The sequence below is a fragment of the Dermacentor variabilis genome, chromosome 2 (genome assembly GCF_050947875.1).
Source record: "Dermacentor variabilis isolate Ectoservices chromosome 2, ASM5094787v1, whole genome shotgun sequence".
NCBI lineage: Eukaryota > Metazoa > Arthropoda > Arachnida > Ixodida > Ixodidae > Dermacentor > Dermacentor variabilis.
In genome coordinates this window covers 145062079-145081720 of record NC_134569.1, presented here as the reverse complement: position 1 = coordinate 145081720, position 19642 = coordinate 145062079, and the positions used below count along the sequence as shown (strand labels likewise).

Below are 19642 nucleotides of genomic sequence, written 5' to 3'. Positions count from 1 at the left end.
GTTGCCTGATGCTATTAGCACCATGGTCAAAGCTGCTGTAAACACGCTTCTACACATTTACATAGTACCAGGATTTTGTTGAATGTTTTAAAGCGCCTTTCTTCTGAATGCTTTGCTTGTTGAAGCAAGAATAAATATGTAAATCACACCTACCGTGAAAGCCCGTACTGTTGATATAACTGTTGAAGGAAGCCCACTGTCAATCCCATACAAGTCAGTTTAGAGTTAGCTTTTTGTTTTGCTTGATAGGTTGCCTCAGGTTGAAGTCGAGTTTGTAAAGTGAAGCTCTGAGTACTCTGTCCCCATAGAAGATGGAGGAATTCGACGAAGAAAGGACATGGGAGGAAGGCGACGCCGATTCGCCTCTGGGTGAAGATCAGGAGGCTCTTGTCGAGGGTATTCAACAGGAATGCATCGAGAAGTTCAGCAGCCTGGACTTCATAATGGAGCCCGGCATCTTCGTCCAGCTGAAGCGCTACTTCCAGGCGGGGGGCAACCCGGAGCAAGTCGTCGACCTGCTGCTAGAAAACTACCAGGCGGTCGCCCAGACGGCTAACCTCCTGGCCGAATGGCTCATCATGGCAGGGATGAAGATCACCGAGGTAAAACTCAGCGCACCAGCTGCGTTGTTGTTGACCAAGCTCAGCCTGTTGCGTTTGTGGGACGCTGTGTTTCTGTGCATAGACATGAACTTTGACCGAACAACCCCGTTCCTAGTGACGCAATGTTACCAGCGTGAAGAAGCGACAGCGATGACGTTTGAGCTCTTGTCACTTGACTTCTACGACAATGTTTAGAACTAATTACCGTCATCTGGCCTGTGACGGACATCGACTGTCCTGTCAGTGCCCATATCATTCATTCCGCAATCGCACTCAGGGAATTAAACACGAACGTGTATAATCCGTCAAAAATGACTGGCGGCCAGTCGGGTCGCAACTGGCTCAGCTGTTTACTTGTTCGTTTCTCACCACAGAGCCGCCAACAAGGAATCCGGGCTCGCTTGCTTGCTGTACCGCATACTGGAGCGGTTAACTTAATTTCGCTGTTGACGAATTGGTGTTTTGTTGTATATCGAAACAGCGGCACGAATTGAAATGCGACGGTCTAGTACAACGCGCTTTGCGTTTCCACACCCGCAGCCCTTATGGCTATATACTCGCTCCTTACTTTCACACGGGGTTTTGCGACTACGGCATTCTTAGAAAACCAGTTGTGCGCTGACTGTGCGTCATAGACTGAAGTAATCACTTGTAAGAGCTGTTCTGACATTTTATTGCGATAGCAGTTATACAGACGACTGAGGCGCATTCGCGCTGCCGTTGTGCTGTCACGGTAGCAACGTGCAGGGCGTTTAGCTGCAAAAGCGACAGTCAAGTGGACCCACTGTTACTTTCCTCTGCAGGCATTAGCGTTGTGCGCACACACATTAGCATTCCTGCTGAGCACCTGTGTGCATACCACATCGTGGCACACTGGTCTGCAATAGTAAACTTAAAACTAAGTCTAATGCTTTCTTATCTAAAACACCAATGAGATGCGATGCCTGCAACGCTGTTGGCAGCACTCTTCACCGCGCCAGCATTCCGGGACCCCTTCAGTGCAACACCAAACCTTGCTATCACTTTAAATGCTTCACCTTTGGCTGAAACTGGCTTTTAAAGTGAAAGCTTTAGTGGCCGCGAACTTGCGATTTCGCCATGGCGGTGCTCCGAGGAGGCACATGACATCACACCGCATCCCTTGTCGTTGCGCTTGCTTCACCAGCTGCTTCGCATGCCTGATAACCTGTCAGAGGATTGGAAAGGAGAGCTCACGTGCGCCGCAACCACAGTTGAGGCGGCAGTATGGACGGCGACAATTCTGATAAGCAGGAGGAGGCCTGAAATGGACATCGAAACGAACGAGATGAAGAGGAAACGAATCGCCCAGGAAACAGACGAACAGAGAGCTGAACGACTGGCTAAACGCCGCAACATAGCTAGACAACCAGACTAACCTGGACTTGCAATCAAGATTAACCAAGGCTAACCATAGCTTTCGGTACATATATCCTGGCATAGCCAAGCTAAGCCACTGCCAATTTTTTCTTCTAATTTTAATTTATGCGTGTAGTTTAATTTATACAGAGATGTAGTGAGGTCCATTTCTGCTCACACCATCTCACTTTTTACCCTTCCTGATACAGGTTCAGGGCCTGGTGGAGGACCACCTGAAGCAGATGATCCTGAAGCACTTTGACCCCAAGAAGGCGGACTCCATCTTCAACGATGAGGGTGAAACGCCTGCCTGGCTGACGGAGATGATTGAACACCCCACGTGGCGCTCGCTCATTTACAAGCTGGCCGAGGAGTACCCCGACTGCCTCATGCTCAACTTCACAATCAAGCTCATCTCCGACGCTGGATTTCAGGTAGGGGCATGATCCCACAGATTTAAAAAAAAAAGTACAGGGTTAAGTTTCACATTTACAGGAATGGTACACTTGAGTGGTTGCTACTGTGCTCCAACTCGGTTTGCAACCCTTTTAAGGTCAGAGCCACAGAAAGTCTGCCACAGCCAAACGTTCCGCTACTCCCAAAGCAATTGAAGGAGCCACGTGACGAGAATATTCTGTTTGATCTTGGTCGTGCTCCCACCTCGAAGGTGAGAATGCCTCCGAGTGCTGTGAGCTAAAGCACGGCGCTCGGAACGAACCTGCCAAATAAGTTTAGAAACTCGATGTCAACCAGCCAAATGTAAACCACATAGTGAGAGCACTCAAAAGCGACCAGTTGAATGTAACATTAGGAAACAACGGAACAAATATGCTAATTTACTTGCTCTCTGTAAGAAGACCATTGTTTAGACAAAGCAAGACAGCGCGTAGTAGAAGCAATTGGAGGGAAAGTGATAGTTTTGTTGTACCATGTTGCCACGAACAAGGAAGGACAGGATCAACAGCCCATCTTCTGTCTGAGTTGATGTCGTGCATACATGTATTCGTTAATGTGTGGGTGTGTTTACACATTTGTGCTCTCTTCTTGCGCTGCTTGATTTCAATACCTTCGGCCAATGTGTTCTGAAGCGCTTGTCAAAATTCCAATGTGAAACCCTCTTCCTCTTTACTGGAGACAGCGAAAAAGCCATCGTGGTAGTGAAAATGTTGGCTGGCCAGATATATATTTTTTTTGTCTTGTTCATTTTACCCAGCCAAGAAGGGCAATTGCAGTGTTGTGCATATAAGAGAATCAGTCCGCCAGTGTATAAATGGTGAAACAAATCGGTGAGATAACAGAAGGCATAAAGCACACTATAGTGACCGTATTACTAGTCTTGCCTGTCACACAGCTGAGCAGCAACACCACAGGCGAATGCGCATACCGAATGCTTCACTGATAAGGAAGGCCAGTGTAAATGACTTTTCCAGTTAAACCACTGGCTTTGTTTCTCTTGAACCTCACACTGACAGGGCATTTGGCAGTGCATTTGATTTTAATGCACTCTTTGCATGCAGTACTTGCCTATTTCAGTCTCAATAAATAGCAAGTATGCAGTCATCTTTAGTGATGCCTGAACTGTAAAGTAATTTTCACAGTGTAAAGAAAATGTAAAACTCCTTCCGCAGAGAAGACAAAATGCAGGGGCAATTCTATGCTTTTAGTGACAGATGGCTTCACTGTTCTTTAGAACGGAAGTGGTTTTGCTAGTCCAACATTGTCACAAATTAAAGGCACCTCTGATTCATTCTGGATGGAACCTCTTTTAACAAAGTCCAACACCAAGATATGTTTGTTATATTTGATATTTGCTATAAGGACGTATTTATTACAACCTGATATCGGTGAGAAGAATTTCAGACTTAGGTACTTCAGCTCATGTATAGGATTATCTGATAATTTCTTATATCTGTTTTGACTGCAACACAAAACAATACACACCGCCAAATTCCACCTCTGTTCAAAATATGAGCATGAAAGAGTCGTCTTTGTGTGTTTGTGTGTGTGTGTGGTGTGTGTGGTATGTAAAACAATGAGCGCATTTGCTTTTGATCAAAGTTAGTCTTTTCGATTACACAGCCAGCTTCCTGTTGTTTTCATTTTTTTTTTTCCGCCTCTCTCTTAGAGAGGTTTGTGACGAGGTAACTTGAGTGCTCATGTTGCTATTGGGCAATTAAAACCACTAACTGCTTGAAGCATGCTCAGTTACTAGTGGAAATCCTGTGACTAGAAACAATTTTGAAAGATTTATCCTCAGTGCCTGCCATGAAATATGCATTCGTGTTCCAGAAGGTTTTAACTTGTCGTAGGCAAGAAAGGCATGGTGGGAAAATTATTAACAGAACGCCAGTGCATTTCACTTCAAGTGTCAGGGTGGATATTCTGGAACTTGTTGAAACATCTGCCCTTACCAAAATTAATAGGCTAGTGTGTGCTTACTAGGTAACTAATCAGATGTAATTGGTAATTGTCATACAGTTTCTAATGTCCGCCAACACAAACAATGTGTTTAAAGAAAAAAGAAACTGTTTATATCAGCTGCACTGTTTTTAAGAACTCTCCAAGCCTTTTGCAGTGCTGATCCCCAGTAAATTTCGACCTGTGTTGACATCCTGGCAAATAGTTATTTTGTTTTTACCACTGGCGCATTATCACACTTAGATCTTGTATATCAAGCACACTTTGCAGTAGTGTATTTTGTATGTTAATGCATGTAATATAACTACATAATTCGTTTGCCTGGTAGAAAATGAAACCTGCTGGTGTTGTATACCAGGCATTTAAACTGGTGTCACCAGTTATTTAACTGGATTGGTGACACCTGGAATTTTTTTTTTTTCTCACTTTCTTGACATCATCTGTCAGCGCTCATCCACTGATCTGGGTAAGTTCAAAATATTTAAATGCCAGGTTTGGAAATAGCGGTGATTATTCTATTCTGGATTGATTGTGAATATTCACCACTACACTAGGCTGTGAAATGTTTTTTCTGTGTACCATTTGAGCATTAAATGGCGTAAATAAACCAGAGATAATGTTTTTATGGTATTGTGAAAATGAGCACTGGGGTCACATTCTTTGTGCACATCCAGGGTTATCCACTGCTAAGGAAAGCACATGATAAATATGTAAGCACCCACAGCAACTTACCCATGATTTGAAGACCTGAAGATTAATCTTTCATCATTTATTACCAGCCAGCCAGATTTTGTAAGCCACCTTTTTTTCTCTTTCGCTCTCTTAAAAGCAAAAGAAGTGGTAAAATTGTATCTGCTTGTACACCTATCAAGTTTCTCCCCTAAGTATCGACAACCCTACACGTTTGTTCACTTGTATTCTTCTTTTTGACAAGCATCTCCGCGGTCTCTGTGCAGGCTGAAATCACATCCATCTCAACAGCATCACAACAGCTGGAGGTGTTCTCGCGTGTGCTTCGAGCGGCCACAGACAACTTCCTCGAGGGTGGCGAGGAGCGCATGAGCCAAAATCTGACCGAGCTGACACGCATGGTTTGCCATGGCGAGCACACCTATCTGTACAGCCAGTCCGTGCTGCACACGCTCGCACAGGTGGGTGCAGCTTCCCTGGTGCAAATGTTGCAGGGCGCAGAAGAGGGTGCCTCGTGCAGTGAGCAAAAAGAGTGCTTTGAGGGGGCCCTATTTCTTGTTCATAATTGACGTTTCTGTGTTAATTGATTGCATACTTGCCGACTATCCCTAATTTTCCCTAAAGTTCAGGAATTTAGGTTCGCTATACGAATATACGATTGTTGCATCATGTTTTATGAAAGATAAATTCTGTTCGCAAAAAAATTTCACTCGTCGGTCTCTGAACCTTCGTTTACAAGTCTTCTAGAGTTGAAGGGATGCAAGAAGGGTACAAACCTTGAGTAAGTTTGCAGAAAAGTTCCTGAAGCAGGCTAAATCAGCGACACCAAATTTGCTGGAAAAGTCAGTATTTGCTGTACCAAGTTTGTTGCTGCATGTGTGCTGTGTCTAAACATAAGTCATCTGTATTAAAGTGCACATGTGTCCCTCAATTGCTGTGTGCTTAGGACAAGCTATTCAAGAAAGTGCATGCCGTCCGCCACACTACCTTCTCAGCATTGTGTCTGCTGGATTTTACAAATTTTGATGTTCTTATGTTGGCAGGTATGTTAAAATTAACTGAAATATAGAAACAATGATGACAACGGAGATGAATGTCGTAGCAAAGACAATTTGCCACTGGTAGGAGCTGAACCAACAGCATCCACCTGACATGCGTAACACTTTACCAACTGAACTATGGCAGCAGTTGTACCTCTCTCCATTTTTCTTGGGTATTTGTGTACATATATTAAGCCTAGCTTTGGGAGTGTTAGCCATTACTACTCAAAACTGCCACTTTGGATATAAAACATTCTTTCAACCGCAGACATCATGTAGTAAGTGATTTTGATGCAGGTTCTTATTTAGTTATTGCTGTGGGTCACTGATGCATGATCTCACAGTACCTAACGAAGGACAAAATCATTTTGTTAGCACTGGCACACAAGACATTTAGTGCGCACAAGAAACTATAAGTAGCTAACAGACACCTAAAGCAGTTAACAGCACGATGTGTGTCAAAAAGACATTAACAGAGTGTTAGAATACCAAACAGCACGAAACAAAGCACTGCAAAGCCTGTGGCTCGGTCTAACCAAGAATATTTCATCGTTGAATGATAGGTGGGCAAGGTGATGAGGTAAGCAGCAAGGATCTCACTAAACCAGTGATGAGGCTCAGCGACAAGTTGGTGATGGATGGCTTGATGTAGAGTCCAGCCAGCTGAGGAGATGCATGTGTCACAGTGGAAACCTCGAGGATGAAGCAACTGGAGGCTGGGACGTCCTGGCCAGGCGGCTGCATGCAAGCTCAGGCCCATAGCTCAACCGCTCATGTTATGCCTACAGGTGCAGGCATCCACATTTCCCGGGGCAGCATTCCGTGGCCTGGTGAAGTCGCAAAGCGAAGGAACAGGTTGACAGATTGCCCCGGTTGGGTAAAGCCCTGATGGCTCGAGTGTGGAATTCGATAGCTTTTTCAGCTCCCGGTCCAGTGGCCAACCGTCTTCCTGCGCCACTTTCTGGGATCCCACCTGCGTTCTACAGTGCACTTCGCATTTTTGTCCTCCTCATAGCTTCATGTTTTTCGACAACTGGTTCTTTGGAACTTCGTGTGTTTTTCCAATTCGTTGGCCGGAGCTTCGAGGACTTCCATTGTTGGCTCCTTTCCTTCTGTATTTGTTTCTTGCACCACGTGATCGTTTGCTTGGAGCTCTTCATCATCATAACCTTTTCTGAAAGAGGTGCACGTGCGTCCGCACATGCAGTCTTGGTTATTCACTTCTTTTTCTTATTCACTGCTTCATTACTAACCTCAGTCTCGTGCACTTCATTCATCGCAGTGATCTTAGTAGCAAGCAACTAGCCAATAAGCCAATAAGAAGAATTTGGAGAAGCGAGTGAGCATGATTTCTTGCTAGATTTCTTACTAATAACAACTGTATACTATAAAACCAACAGACAATGAAGCCAAGGAAAGCATAGCTGAAATTAAACTCGCATTTTTCCTTTTTTTTTCTTTTTCCGAGCTTTTTCTATTGCACATTCTCTTATGGAAGGTCGACCCGAGAGCACAGTTTTGTAATTGTCACCTGAGCCCTTGACATTTTCCCTCCCTGTTTCTGTCCCCTTACTATACCTGGTCGCAGGAGCCCCGTGGTGGTTCCAACGTGAAGAGGCTTGCGCAAGAGATCAGCCGGTATGCACAGCGCACGGGTCACGACCCAACACCTATCACAATGGCACTGAATGGTGCCGCAGCCTACCCGCGGGCCTGCCAGGCCTTGTCGGCCATGCTGTCACGTGACGCACTGAACCCGGCTGATGTGACAGTGCTGCACAAGATGTACCAGGCACCCGACCCGCCACCCGTCGAGCTGCTGCGCGAGCCGCACTTCTTGGACCTGCTACTGGATGCGCTGTTCCGGCCAGGCTCACGGCTCAACCCAGAGCATCGGCCGAAGTACGTGTACCTGCTCGCCTATGCGGGAAGCGTGTACGAGACGCGTCGCAAGGGAGTGCGCAAGTCCCTGAACCGGGACGAGCTGCGTGCCACGCAGCAGGCAGTGGAGAAAGTGCACATGCTGTGCCAGGAGCGCCGTGGCTCATCAGAGCTGGTGCCCGAGCTGGGGCCACTGTTCCAGGCAATGCGCTACCCCGTGGTGGCGCTGGGAGTGGTGCACTGGGTGGAGCACACCGTGTCCGATTCGTCCTACTTCAAGCTGAGCACCGAGCACACGCCGCTGCACCTGGCATTGCTCGACGAGGTGGTCGTCTGCCATACCACCTTGCACCAGAAGGTGAGGCCTCTCCTCCTCGACGTAACGTACTGCTTGCGTAATACAGTCAACGACCGATTATTCGGACATGCTTGATTATTCGGACAGCCCCACAGCACTTCCGCTAGCCCCGTAAACTTAATGTATAAGGACGACTGAAATTTTTGACACCGTGCAGCATGTTAGAATGCTCATGTGCATGCTCGTGCGAGCAAACGCTGCTAGCGCGCAGCGAAGCGTAGACGGAAACGCGCGGAGTGATACATTTTGGTGACCGGACTTCTTGCGTAGCTTTCACAGCATTGCACCTGATGTATGAAACGGAGAATAGATGCCACGGGCACTCCATGAAACCGAAACTAGCGAGGCCTAGTCGATCTAGCTGTCGCCAATGGGGGTTTGGTGCATGCATTGATTGTACTTATGTCTCTATGCAGCAACAGCATGACAATGGTTAAAGTAGAGGCCACGATTTTGTAGTTCCTTTTTTTCGCTCAATTCTATGCCACTCTTATCATCCATTGCTCATGGCCGGCTGATGCTGCTGATAACGTGTGCGGAGCATCGCTCCGATCACCGACGAAGCGCAAAAAGCTTGAAAAAGGAATAACATAAGAGGCACTGCTAGAAAATTGTGGCCATGAAATTTCTAGGCCAAAAGCAAGCGTATGAGGTCGCAGCAACATGTGTTAACAAACTTCTGACATATTCTTGGGCGAACACTTTCGAAACAAACTTTCATTTTTGTAATAGTTCACATGACTAGCACTGGACACATGAGTAGGTGGCAGCATTTCCACACTGTGATAAGATAGCATGCTTGGCCAAGAATGGTGTGGCTTGTAGACGCCAACGTGCCTTGCAATATAGTCACACGAAATTGAAGGTCACGAATAGTCACACGAAATCTTTGAAAATGACGATTCGAGAATATGGCACACCTCTTTTGGCCATTTGTGAAATAAAGTCTCCTATTTTGGGGCAAATCCACTGTTTCGGGCTTTCGATAATTTGGCTGTTTTACCTGTTTCCGTCGAGCCCACATTATTGGTCGTCGACTGCACTCTATGTTGAGGTATAGAGTGTTGGTTTTTCACACCAGTTTTGTCTAGTTTCCCAGCCAGAGAAAGCCTTGCTAGTTTAGTGGCCTGTTTCCAATGTATGGAAACCATTAGAAATCAGCAAAATATATATATATATAAAAGAAGTATACATTGTCAACTGAGAATTAGACAAAAATTTAGTTCAATTGTTCTGTACTGTTAGGTCTGTGTGGTAGTTACCCTTGTCTAGTAAAAAGAGAGGGGGGAGCAGTAGTGCAGGCAATTCATGGAGAGAGGCTTAGCCTTGCTTGCATTTCTGCCATCAACTATTCTGCCTATGCGCTTCTCTACTTATAACAAAGCTGTCACAGCATCACTTGGCCATCATGTGTTGTACCTGCAAATTTTCTAATTTCATCCCCCTACATAACTTTCTGCATCTTCGACTACGCTTCTCTTCCCTTGGCACCCATTCTGTGGCTTAATGGACCACCGGTTATCTGCCCTATGCATTACATGGCCTATTACATGGTCCAGCTCTATTTTTTTCTCTTCATGTTACACCTAACATTACACCTAAATCTAGTGTAACCTACAAAAAATGGTCATTTTCCCCACTGTAGGGAAAGGGTTAGTTTGTGCTCAAACTTCTTTGTTAACTTCCAAGTTTCTGCCCCATGCGTAAGTACTGGTAGAATGCAATGATTGTGCACTTTTTTTTTCAACAGTAGTGGTAAGCTCCTGCTCATAATTTAGTAATGCTTGCCCTATGCCCTCCAACCCATTTTTCTGCTCCGTAAGTTTCCTTCTCATGATCAGGGTCCTCTGCGAGTAATTGGCCTAGATAAACGTACTCCTCTCTCGTTCCATCTCTCGTTTTGCAATCCTTAACTCTTTGCCTACTGCGCCCATTGGGCATAGTTAGCCCTCTAACAATGGTTTCAAATGCTGCTTTCGAAGCCTTCCACGCCATTCAAGGACACACTGCGGCATCTGACGTATGGTAAGAGAAGTAAACTTTCGTTTCTTATAGAATTTTCTTTTTTTTTTTTTCCACTTAGCAGCAAATTTTTAATCGGCTCTGAAGAGGCGCACACACTCGCTTATCGGAGTTGAAAGCGAAAACAGCTGCCTCCAGAAGTGGCATGCACGCTCCGAAACATCGCAAATCTTGTGATAATTCTGCATCTGTGGCTGATTTTATGAATGGCTCAAGCAACAGCTGGTGAGAAGATGCTGCATTTTCATCTGACTGATTCTGTGAGTGATCACGACAGAAATCAACTCAGAGCTTGAGGATACACTGCTAGTTTGTACCCCTCCACCAACTGAAGCCATTCAACACCAGCCAGCTAAAATGGAGACATACCGAAACTGCAAGAAATGTTATGACAGCAAACGCAGCAGAAAACAAGAGATTACTGCAAGACTTGCAACATTTCCCTATGTTTCACATCGAGGAACTTCCTTGCTGCATGGCATGCCCAGCTGCAGGTCTTCCAAATAAAGTTTTGTAGCGCAAGTTTTTTTCAGAGAAAATGTTTGATTTCTTTGCAGAAACAGATTTGCAGATCTTTGTGGCTATTAATTATCAAAACATTTCATATATATAAAAAAAAAATGGCATTTCTTTTTTTTTTTTTTTGACATCAAACGTAACTTTATGGCTTTGTTCAATTTCATTGCATAGTCTTGTGTTTGGCAATTTATATTTTAAAGCGAAAGCATTACTGGCCACGAACTTGCGATTTCGCCGTGGCCATGCTCCGAGGAGGTACATGATGCCACACCACGTTCCTCGTCACACCGCGTTCCTCGTCGTTGCGCTCACCTCCGCTCGCTTTGCCAGCTGCGTCGCATGCCTGATAACATTTTGGAGGATTGAAAAGGAAAGCTTGCGTGCGCCATGACCACAGTTGAGGCGACAGTATGGATGGCAATAATTCTGATAAGCAGGAGAAGGCCTGGAATCAACATCAGAACAAGATGAAGAGGAAACGAATTGACCAGGAAACAGACGAACAGCACACCGAACGACTGGCTAAACGGCGTAACATAGCTAGACAACCAGACTAACCTGGACTTACAATCAAGATTAATAACCAAGGCTAACCATGCTATCCCTTAGCTTTCGCTACATATATCCTGGCATAGCCGAGCTAAGCCACTGCCAATTTTTTTATAAGTCTGATTAATAAAGTTCTATGCCTGAAAAGTAGATTCATTCTACTTTGCTTTCATATACTGCATAAAATTTTGAGTGCCACAGTTCCTTTATCAAAAAAAAATCTAGTGTAACCTACAAAAAATGGCCATTTTCCCCACTGTAGGGAAAGGGTTAGTTTGTGCTCAAACTTCTTTGTTAACTTCCAAGTTTCTGCCCCATGCGTAAGTACTGGTAGAATGCAATGATTGTGCACTTTTTTTTCAACAGTAGTGGTAAGCTCCTGCTCATAATTTGGTAATGCTTGCCCTATGCCCTCCAACCCATTTTTCTCCTCCGTAAGTTTCCTTCTCATGATCAGGGTCCTCTGCGAGTAATTGGTCTAGATAAACGTACTCCTGCACCAATTCTAGAGGCTGACTGCTGATCATGAATTCTCAAGTGACTTTTGTGAAGTGTAACGCTCTCGCCAAAAGTGATCGAGAATATTGCCCCCAGTTTAGCCATAATTTTCAATTTTCTGTACACATATTGCCAACAGGAACCAACAGCATTCCTGCGCACTTTCCCAGGCAGGCCAAACCAACTCACCCTACCATGTGCAGGCAGGTTGACTCAGTCTGACCTTAAGCACAACTGGCTATTATTGAATGAAAGCATGACCAGCAGGTTTCATCCCAACAAGCCAACTCGGCGTACTTTCATTGCATTCATGTAAATGCCCCGACTGGCAGAGTTGCAACTAGAAGGCAGGAAATTAACACAGCTGCACGTGTTGTACATCCAGCACACAGATTTCACCTTTCTCCATTTTCTGCCAACAACATTTCACAACAAGGTTGGCTTGTGCCTAAGTAGTGTGGAGAAAAAGCCTGTTTGCATATTTTTATTTGTAATCAAGCAAATTCATCCGCAAGCCATTGTGTCAACCTGCTGGTGGCCATCGCCTTACACTTGCAGGTGCTCGACCTTCTGGTGCGACTCTTTGAATCCCCACCGCACGAGGAGCTCGACGTGCTGGTTCAGCTGGAGCGACGCAAGATGCTCTTAGACCGCATGGTGCACCTGCTGAGTCGTGGGTGCGTCGTGCCAGTCGTCAGTTACGTCCGGGCCTGCTGGGAGCGGCAGGACACGGACGTGTCTCTCATCCGTTACTTTGTCACCGAGGTGCTGGATGTCATCGCACCCCCGTACACGCCCGAGTTCGTCCAGCTGTTCCTGCCCCTGGCGGAGAGCGAGGAGATCACGGGCGGCCTGCGCGGTGCGGCCGCGACCACAGAAAGCAGCGGCGCCTCTGGTGGAGGAGGCGGCAGCGGTGAGGGAGACGCAGTCTCCGAGTTTGTGGTGCATTGCAAGGCAAACTACATTGTCATGAGCTGAGCAGTGCTGTTCTTTTGTGCATGTATTTCACTTCCCCTTCAGAGATGGCATGGTGGCTTTCCTGCAATGTGTCGCTGCAGAGAACGTGGCACCCAGGACGTTGTTGGAATCTCAGTTGTGAGCACAGTTCATGAGGTTTTTGCGCATGTAGCCAGTCTGTACTATCGGAAATTATTTTCCATGCACTCACCAACATCCTCACGCCTAGTGCTGACATTGATAGAATGTCTTGGTGCCATGTTTAGGGCAGTGATACTTTGCCAGAGAGCCAACATTGCACTTTTAAAAGAGTGTGCATATATTCAGTGGCAGTAAGCTGTCTCTGTCCTGCTGCCTTTTTCTGTGATGACTGCGACACAGGCAGTGTTGCACAGTAGGGAAGGGACTGTTCCCCTGTAAAGGAATGGAGACACCGTTTTTTTTAGTCGAGTTCCCCGTTTCCCCATCTTTTCATCAGGTTTATGTATATACATGTTCGTCTTTAGCTGGTGTTTCAACTAAGGCATCTGAAAGTCCTTAAAGATAAACGAGTCTATATATTCGAGTGAGCTTTTAAAGCGGAGCTGTTAAGGAAGTTCCGCGACAGTTTTTGTGTGCAAGCATGGCCGGCATTGAATGTGAGCCTGAAAACAGCCAGTATTGCAGCCTGTATTGGAAAATGCAGTGTAGCATGAAACCATAGTGGCCATATGACCAGGGCATCGGTGACAACATACAGCCAGATGCCGACATTGATGATGAACTGTCACTAAGAACAGCCAGCAATGCTGATCCGAAGCGACTGTATAACCAGGGCATCGGGACGTGCTTCCAGACGCTGGCGTCACGTATTGCAGAAAGTATAGATGCTTGGATATAGTGTAGCGTTTGAAAAGACTTTAGTATAGTGAAAGAATTGCACCAGATATAGTGATGCACTTGAAAGTCTCAGATAGGTTTGAGTCAATGCCAAATCAGACCTCTAGGACTTCCGAAAGGCGTGAGAACTCCCTTATACAGGCTTGCTGTCTTTGATGTACGAACTACTCTGATTTGCATAAATCTGTGAAGGCGTTTGTGTTATGTGCCTAATTACAGTGACAACTGTTAATTATGCATCAATTTACCCATTTGAGGTGCTCATTAACAAGATCTTTGGTTAACCTTTTATTTAGCGTAGGTATGCAGTCTGTAGGAGCATCTGAGGTGCTTGCATGATGAGAACAAGGTAATGCTCTTCTGAATGTTTCCAGGCTTGTATACCAAGTGAGCATAATTTGCCTGACAAGGAAAAGCATGCTTTGCAACAGCGCAAGATACTAGTCTACTAGCAGTGGCACAACACACATCACTGCATGGTAGCTGTGCTCTTGATGTGTTCGGTCTTGGTTTGGCATGTCAGACATCCATGATTACACTGCAGCAATTAGTAGAATTATTGTCTTCAGAGTCTGAAAACTATTATGGGCTACTCTGTAGGCATCCTGCCCTGAAGTGTACAAGGATGGGAAGAGAACAGGCAGCCTGGAAGTTTTACATTGTGAAAGACACCATAGCCATTCTTATTTCCATGGCTCCTGCCACAGCCTCAAACTGAGGCTAGCAGTATGTGTAAATAAAGAATAAATTTTAAAAAAAGTCCACTATTGCGATTTTGTTAATCAGTGGCTCAGTTGGGAAAGTTGAGGCATCTTACATTGTTTTCCGCTCTGATTATGGCCATCTCATTAAGATAACTCAAATATCTCAACTTGGCTATCTCTAACCTTTCATGGAAGAGTGTTGCGTGCAAGAAACAAGCAAAAAAAATATTTTTTTTCTTGCCCAGTTTTGGTTTTGATTATGGTGTATCTGGCTGTAAAACTGAATGATAAGCAGCAAGCATCATTGGTAAGCTTAGAGTGGGAACATAGGATGAGGAAGAAGAATTTTGGTGCGTGAAGCCTTCTTTTGAAAGCACAGTCAGAGGAGATAGTCCGATACAAAATCCCCGGCTACAGTGATATCATGCAAGTATAGCAGAAGAAATGCCATGTACACCTCTGTTTCACATCCCAAGAGAACTAGAGAACTATATGTGCAACTTCCACATGGATCCATAGGTGGTTTGGGGCAAAGTCTACAGGCATCAAACCTATTACTGAAAAAGTTTCCGCAAAATGTATCTTTTCGTTGAATGTCTTTACTCTGTGTGTTTCGCACATTTCAATGAAAAACAAAAATTTTCTTCTGGTATTTTTTATGCCTTATCATTAAAGGGTCAAGGATTTCTGAACCCTTAGTTTAAACATCTGGCACATACTTGAGTTATTTTCATGAAAGGAAATTCATCGTTTTCACCTGCTATTTACTGGCACCATTGACTGTGATTTATGTTGGTTACTTCAGTTTGCAAGAGACCTAGATGTCCTCAAACAGCTAGCCCAATGTTTGTAAGATTTGTCAGGGCCTACATTTTAACCTGATGAATGGCACCTAGAGCTTGAAATGTACATACGTTATGAAGCGGGCTTGATGAAGTACAGTGAACCCTCGATATATCGAACAGCATGGTGATCGCGAAATACTTCGATATAGCCAGAATTTGATATATAAAATCACCTAAAAACACGTAAAATCTTCTGCAAATCAATCAATGAACCAAGGGCGTGATCGGAGATCGTTGTTCAGAGCGCACGTTCGGTTGCGCCGCGCGCCATTGGCCTAGGCCACGCCGACTTCGTCCGCCATGAGCACGCAGTCGATTGTGCCGCACATGATTAGCCTAGGCAGCGCCGACTTCGTCAGCCGCATGAAGTCAGGGCGGCCTCGGCCAAACGCGCGCTCTGAACAACGATACCCGATTGGACCCCAATGGTGGCGCAGGTAATACGCACTTGAAGCTTCACACAAAGTATTCATTTATTTGATTGAAGGTACTGCAGCAGTGTAGCCTGCTTCTTATTGGCAGCCGCATGCTTAAACACAGTGTTCTCTTCAACATTGTCTAAACGATCCACAAACGAATGGCCGGCTATTGCGCCGCAGTAGCAGCATAGAAGGGCCAAAGCAACTACAGCCTCAGTTGAAGTCGGGAGCGGGGCAACACCAGCGCTTGCGGGATCAACCTCGGCAGCGTATTCGTTTGGCCACTACTTCTGCTGCAATCTCCCAGTCCGTCAATCAAAGCATTTTGGAACACTGTCAATAACAATGTTTAAAGTGGCATCTTCCAAGGCATCTAGAGTGAGCCCGCGCTGTCGCGCGCCTTTGTGGATGCCAAACACCAGTCCTCGCGAGCACCGGGGTGGAGTCAGTCAGTGCGGCAAACGCAGTGCGTCGTTGACGTTGTCAAACTAGCCAGGCCGGCGCGATCGCAGCAGCGGGAACGCCCATTGTGCCACTGCTATCTTCGAGGGTGTTGCGGGAAAGCTCATCATCTGTCAAAGGAGCCCGTGTGGTTTGGGGTGGCGGAGTTAGGCATATCCATTTTACATCCGACCCCATTCGAAATAAAAAATGAAACGTGCATGCGATTTTCCAGGTGATATAGAAAGTGTTCGATATATGCGTGTTCGAGATATCGAGGTTTCACTGTACATGATAGACCTTTTTGATCGCTGCAAGAAAGAATTCAAAGCACCATTGCTGTTGTTGCACACTTTAAACCTTTGATGTACTTGGATGTTTTAACAAAGGCTGATGCTTGTTTACAGGCAGCTGATGTATAGCCAGATTGTCATGCGGGTGTTGTTTCAGATATGTTTTACTCAGAAGGCACTGTTTAGAGCACCTTCATGTTTCGATGTCATGCAGCCAAGGTTCTGTTATGCACCTGGATTTGTTTTCTCTCTCTACATGTTTTTTTTTTTTTTTCGGTACCACAACGTACACTTGTGTGCTGCTTCCAGAGTTAGCACTGTGCTCAAGTTTCATAGTTTCCCAGCTAATGTGTTCTGTCGCACGAACAATGGGATGTGGGCTACACAGATGTAGGCAACAGTGGTTTGTCGTGTAGATTGCTGACTCGCAAAGCAAGCTATTTTGTCTTAATTTTGGTGGAACAGCAATTCTACACGTTTTTTCCATCGCATCACACCACAATTCTTTTCTTTCTTCCTTTTGTATATACAAGTGGCACCATTCAAGATCTGTCACGAGTGTTAGTCCAAACATTGCTGTTGTTCAAAAGTCATTGTAGTCATTGTAAATAAAATTTCATATAAAACACACTGCCATTTGTCTCTCAGTTTGAATACTAGTAACCCACCTCAATGGCACAGTGGCTATGGCTTTCTGCTGCCAAGCATGAGTTGCATTCAGAAAATTCATAAAGTATGACTTATACACAAGCTGCAGACATGATAACTTCCGGTTGTTATTCGAATATGTGAGAAAACAAGTCTGTTATGCAGAAACTGAAAGATAAAGCCCTTTTCAGCTGCCCTTTGCAGTTTGTCCGAGTGGTTGCGGCTGCTAGGTGACCATACCATTAGCACAGCATACATCTTCATTCTTATAGGGCCTCTGCCTAGCGCAAGTGCGTTATTGAACTAATTGAATTTCTCAAACTAAAATGCATCAGAAAATTCGTAAAGTATGACTTACACACAGCCTGCAGACATGATAGCATCGGATTGTAATTCAAATATGCGAGAAAACATGATTCTGTTATATGGAAACTCAAACACAAAGCCTTCCAGCTTCCATTTTCTTTTGGGTAAGCACGCCACAAAAAATCCCTACCGACTAGAGGGTAACAGCTTCACTGTAAAGCATAGCTAAGAAGGAGAGCTCTTTTCTTCGCTTTCCAGAGCTTCCTAGTGCCAGGCATTCAATGGGCACGACAAGACAGCTAGGACTGGGCACCATTCACGCTGCTAGGGGTTTCGTTTCTTTTTACAAAGGCTGTACACTTATTTCAACCCATTAGTATTAGCACTACAAGTTCCAAAGGGTGCCGGTGTGGCGACAACATAAAAAAGCTGACAGCAACTTTAGCTTACGCTAAACAGGATGACGGCGAGACATTTATTAAATTACTTGACATTCTCATTCGAATGCATTGTTACTTCCTATCGTTTTCTCCTACCAGAGGTTGTGGGTTCAAATGCCTTAAGTAACTATATCTTAAAAAACTGTGCCTTAATTAAAACCAAAGGTTGTGCGTTCAACTCCCACCAATGGTCGTGGTTTCAACCACCAATGGTGGCACCATCACTTTTGGTGCCATCGAATTTTGGTGCCACCAAAGGTCGAGGGTTTGACCACCAAAGGTTGTGGGTTTGCATATCTTAATTAACTTTGCCTTACTTAACACTATCTTAATTAACTGTACCTTAACTTCACGTTAACACCAAAGGCTTTGGGTTCGACTCCCACCAGTAGTCATGGGCGGCACCATCAATTTTGGTGTCACTGAATTTTGGTGCCATTAAATTTTGGTGCCGAATCGCCGGACGGTCAATTTTTCGATAGCACCGGACAACGGATTTTTTGACCCATCAGGCACTTAAGGCTTTCGCCTTAATAAAACGAGCAAGGCGCTGTGTAGACATCTTTTGTAGCACCACATACCTGACAGGCAATGCTACCCCACCTCATACTCAATGCTTTGTTACAAAGCCTACGGAGCTTTCCCTCAATGCTCGCATTCGTGACCAAAATATAGTGCCTCACATATGAAAAGACAGGTTATTCGATGTAACGCAAGTCTCATTCTTTTACGTTGCAAAATGCGAGTATGACATAATGGAAGGCACTGCAGATATGAACCTCTTGAACACTAAACGAGCGGAGTGACATGTTCTTGTGACCAGCGGCCATGGCACACTTCCTCTGCTCACAATCATAGTGTCACATGTTGGAAACAGAAAAGTGCACAAATAAGAATATTTGACGTAGCCTTGCAACCATAATTTGTAGCTGTAACGTATGAGGTATCTATTTCGTAGAAAGCACCACACATCAAAACCAACAGCACTGAGAAATGCATAGAGCAAGGCATCGATGATTATACTAAGTATGTAGCTTCCACACTATTCTACGTTGAGTACGGCAATTGTACCGAATGTCACCAGGGTCAACAAAATATGACTGTACTTTACATAATGATTTGTGGCCTGTAGCAGTTCAAGCCAGCACAGAGTTGTCCATTGGAGCCAGTCATCATTGTGCTTTACAGATAAACATCTTAGTCCTGGAAGAATGATATATGTATGAGCAATCTATACGACGTGGTCTATAGCATACATCCAAATTTGAAGCTTATTTCACATTAAGGTATCAATTGATACCAAGACTGTCATGATTTTTTACCATCATGGTTTTTTTTTTTTAAGATGAGGGGTCAGGGCTTTGCTACTCCAGCTTAAACTTGTCTCCACAGCTGTACTTTTACAGGCATGACTGGTACCTGTGAATTGGAGAACAACTGTAATTCTTTTGTCAAGTTGGAAAATTCCTTGCAGGCTTTTTTGTCCTGTGTTGCCAAGCTACACTTCACTTTTCTTCAAACAAGTGTTGTTCCTCATGGTTTTGAAAACAAGATTCTTGATCATCAACTGCTGGAAACAAAGCAATCAGCATAGTGCTGCGATGTCGTAGATACTCCTTTCTGTTCTGTACTTGAGCACTGGTTACAAACATTAGTGGCAAGGACATAGCGAGCATCGGAGCATTAAGCAAAACACTCTTTCTATGGACGTTAGAAATGTTTCAAGCTTTCATTAAAAACAGACAATGCCTCCACA

At 44.8% G+C, this 19642-nt stretch overlaps 1 protein-coding gene across 1 annotated transcript; it reads left to right on the top strand.

The window, feature by feature from the left end:
- The first annotated feature begins 42 nt into the window (after positions 1 to 42).
- Positions 43 to 17122, top strand: TH1 (negative elongation factor complex member TH1). Its single transcript, XM_075682196.1, has 5 exons — positions 43 to 602; positions 2189 to 2413; positions 5354 to 5548; positions 7716 to 8366; positions 12513 to 17122. The coding sequence occupies exons 1-5, from the start codon at positions 312 to 314 to the stop codon at positions 12930 to 12932; spliced, it is 1782 nt and encodes a 593-aa protein (XP_075538311.1). The 5' UTR covers positions 43 to 311; the 3' UTR covers positions 12933 to 17122.
- Positions 17123 to 19642: the final 2520 nt, after the last annotated feature.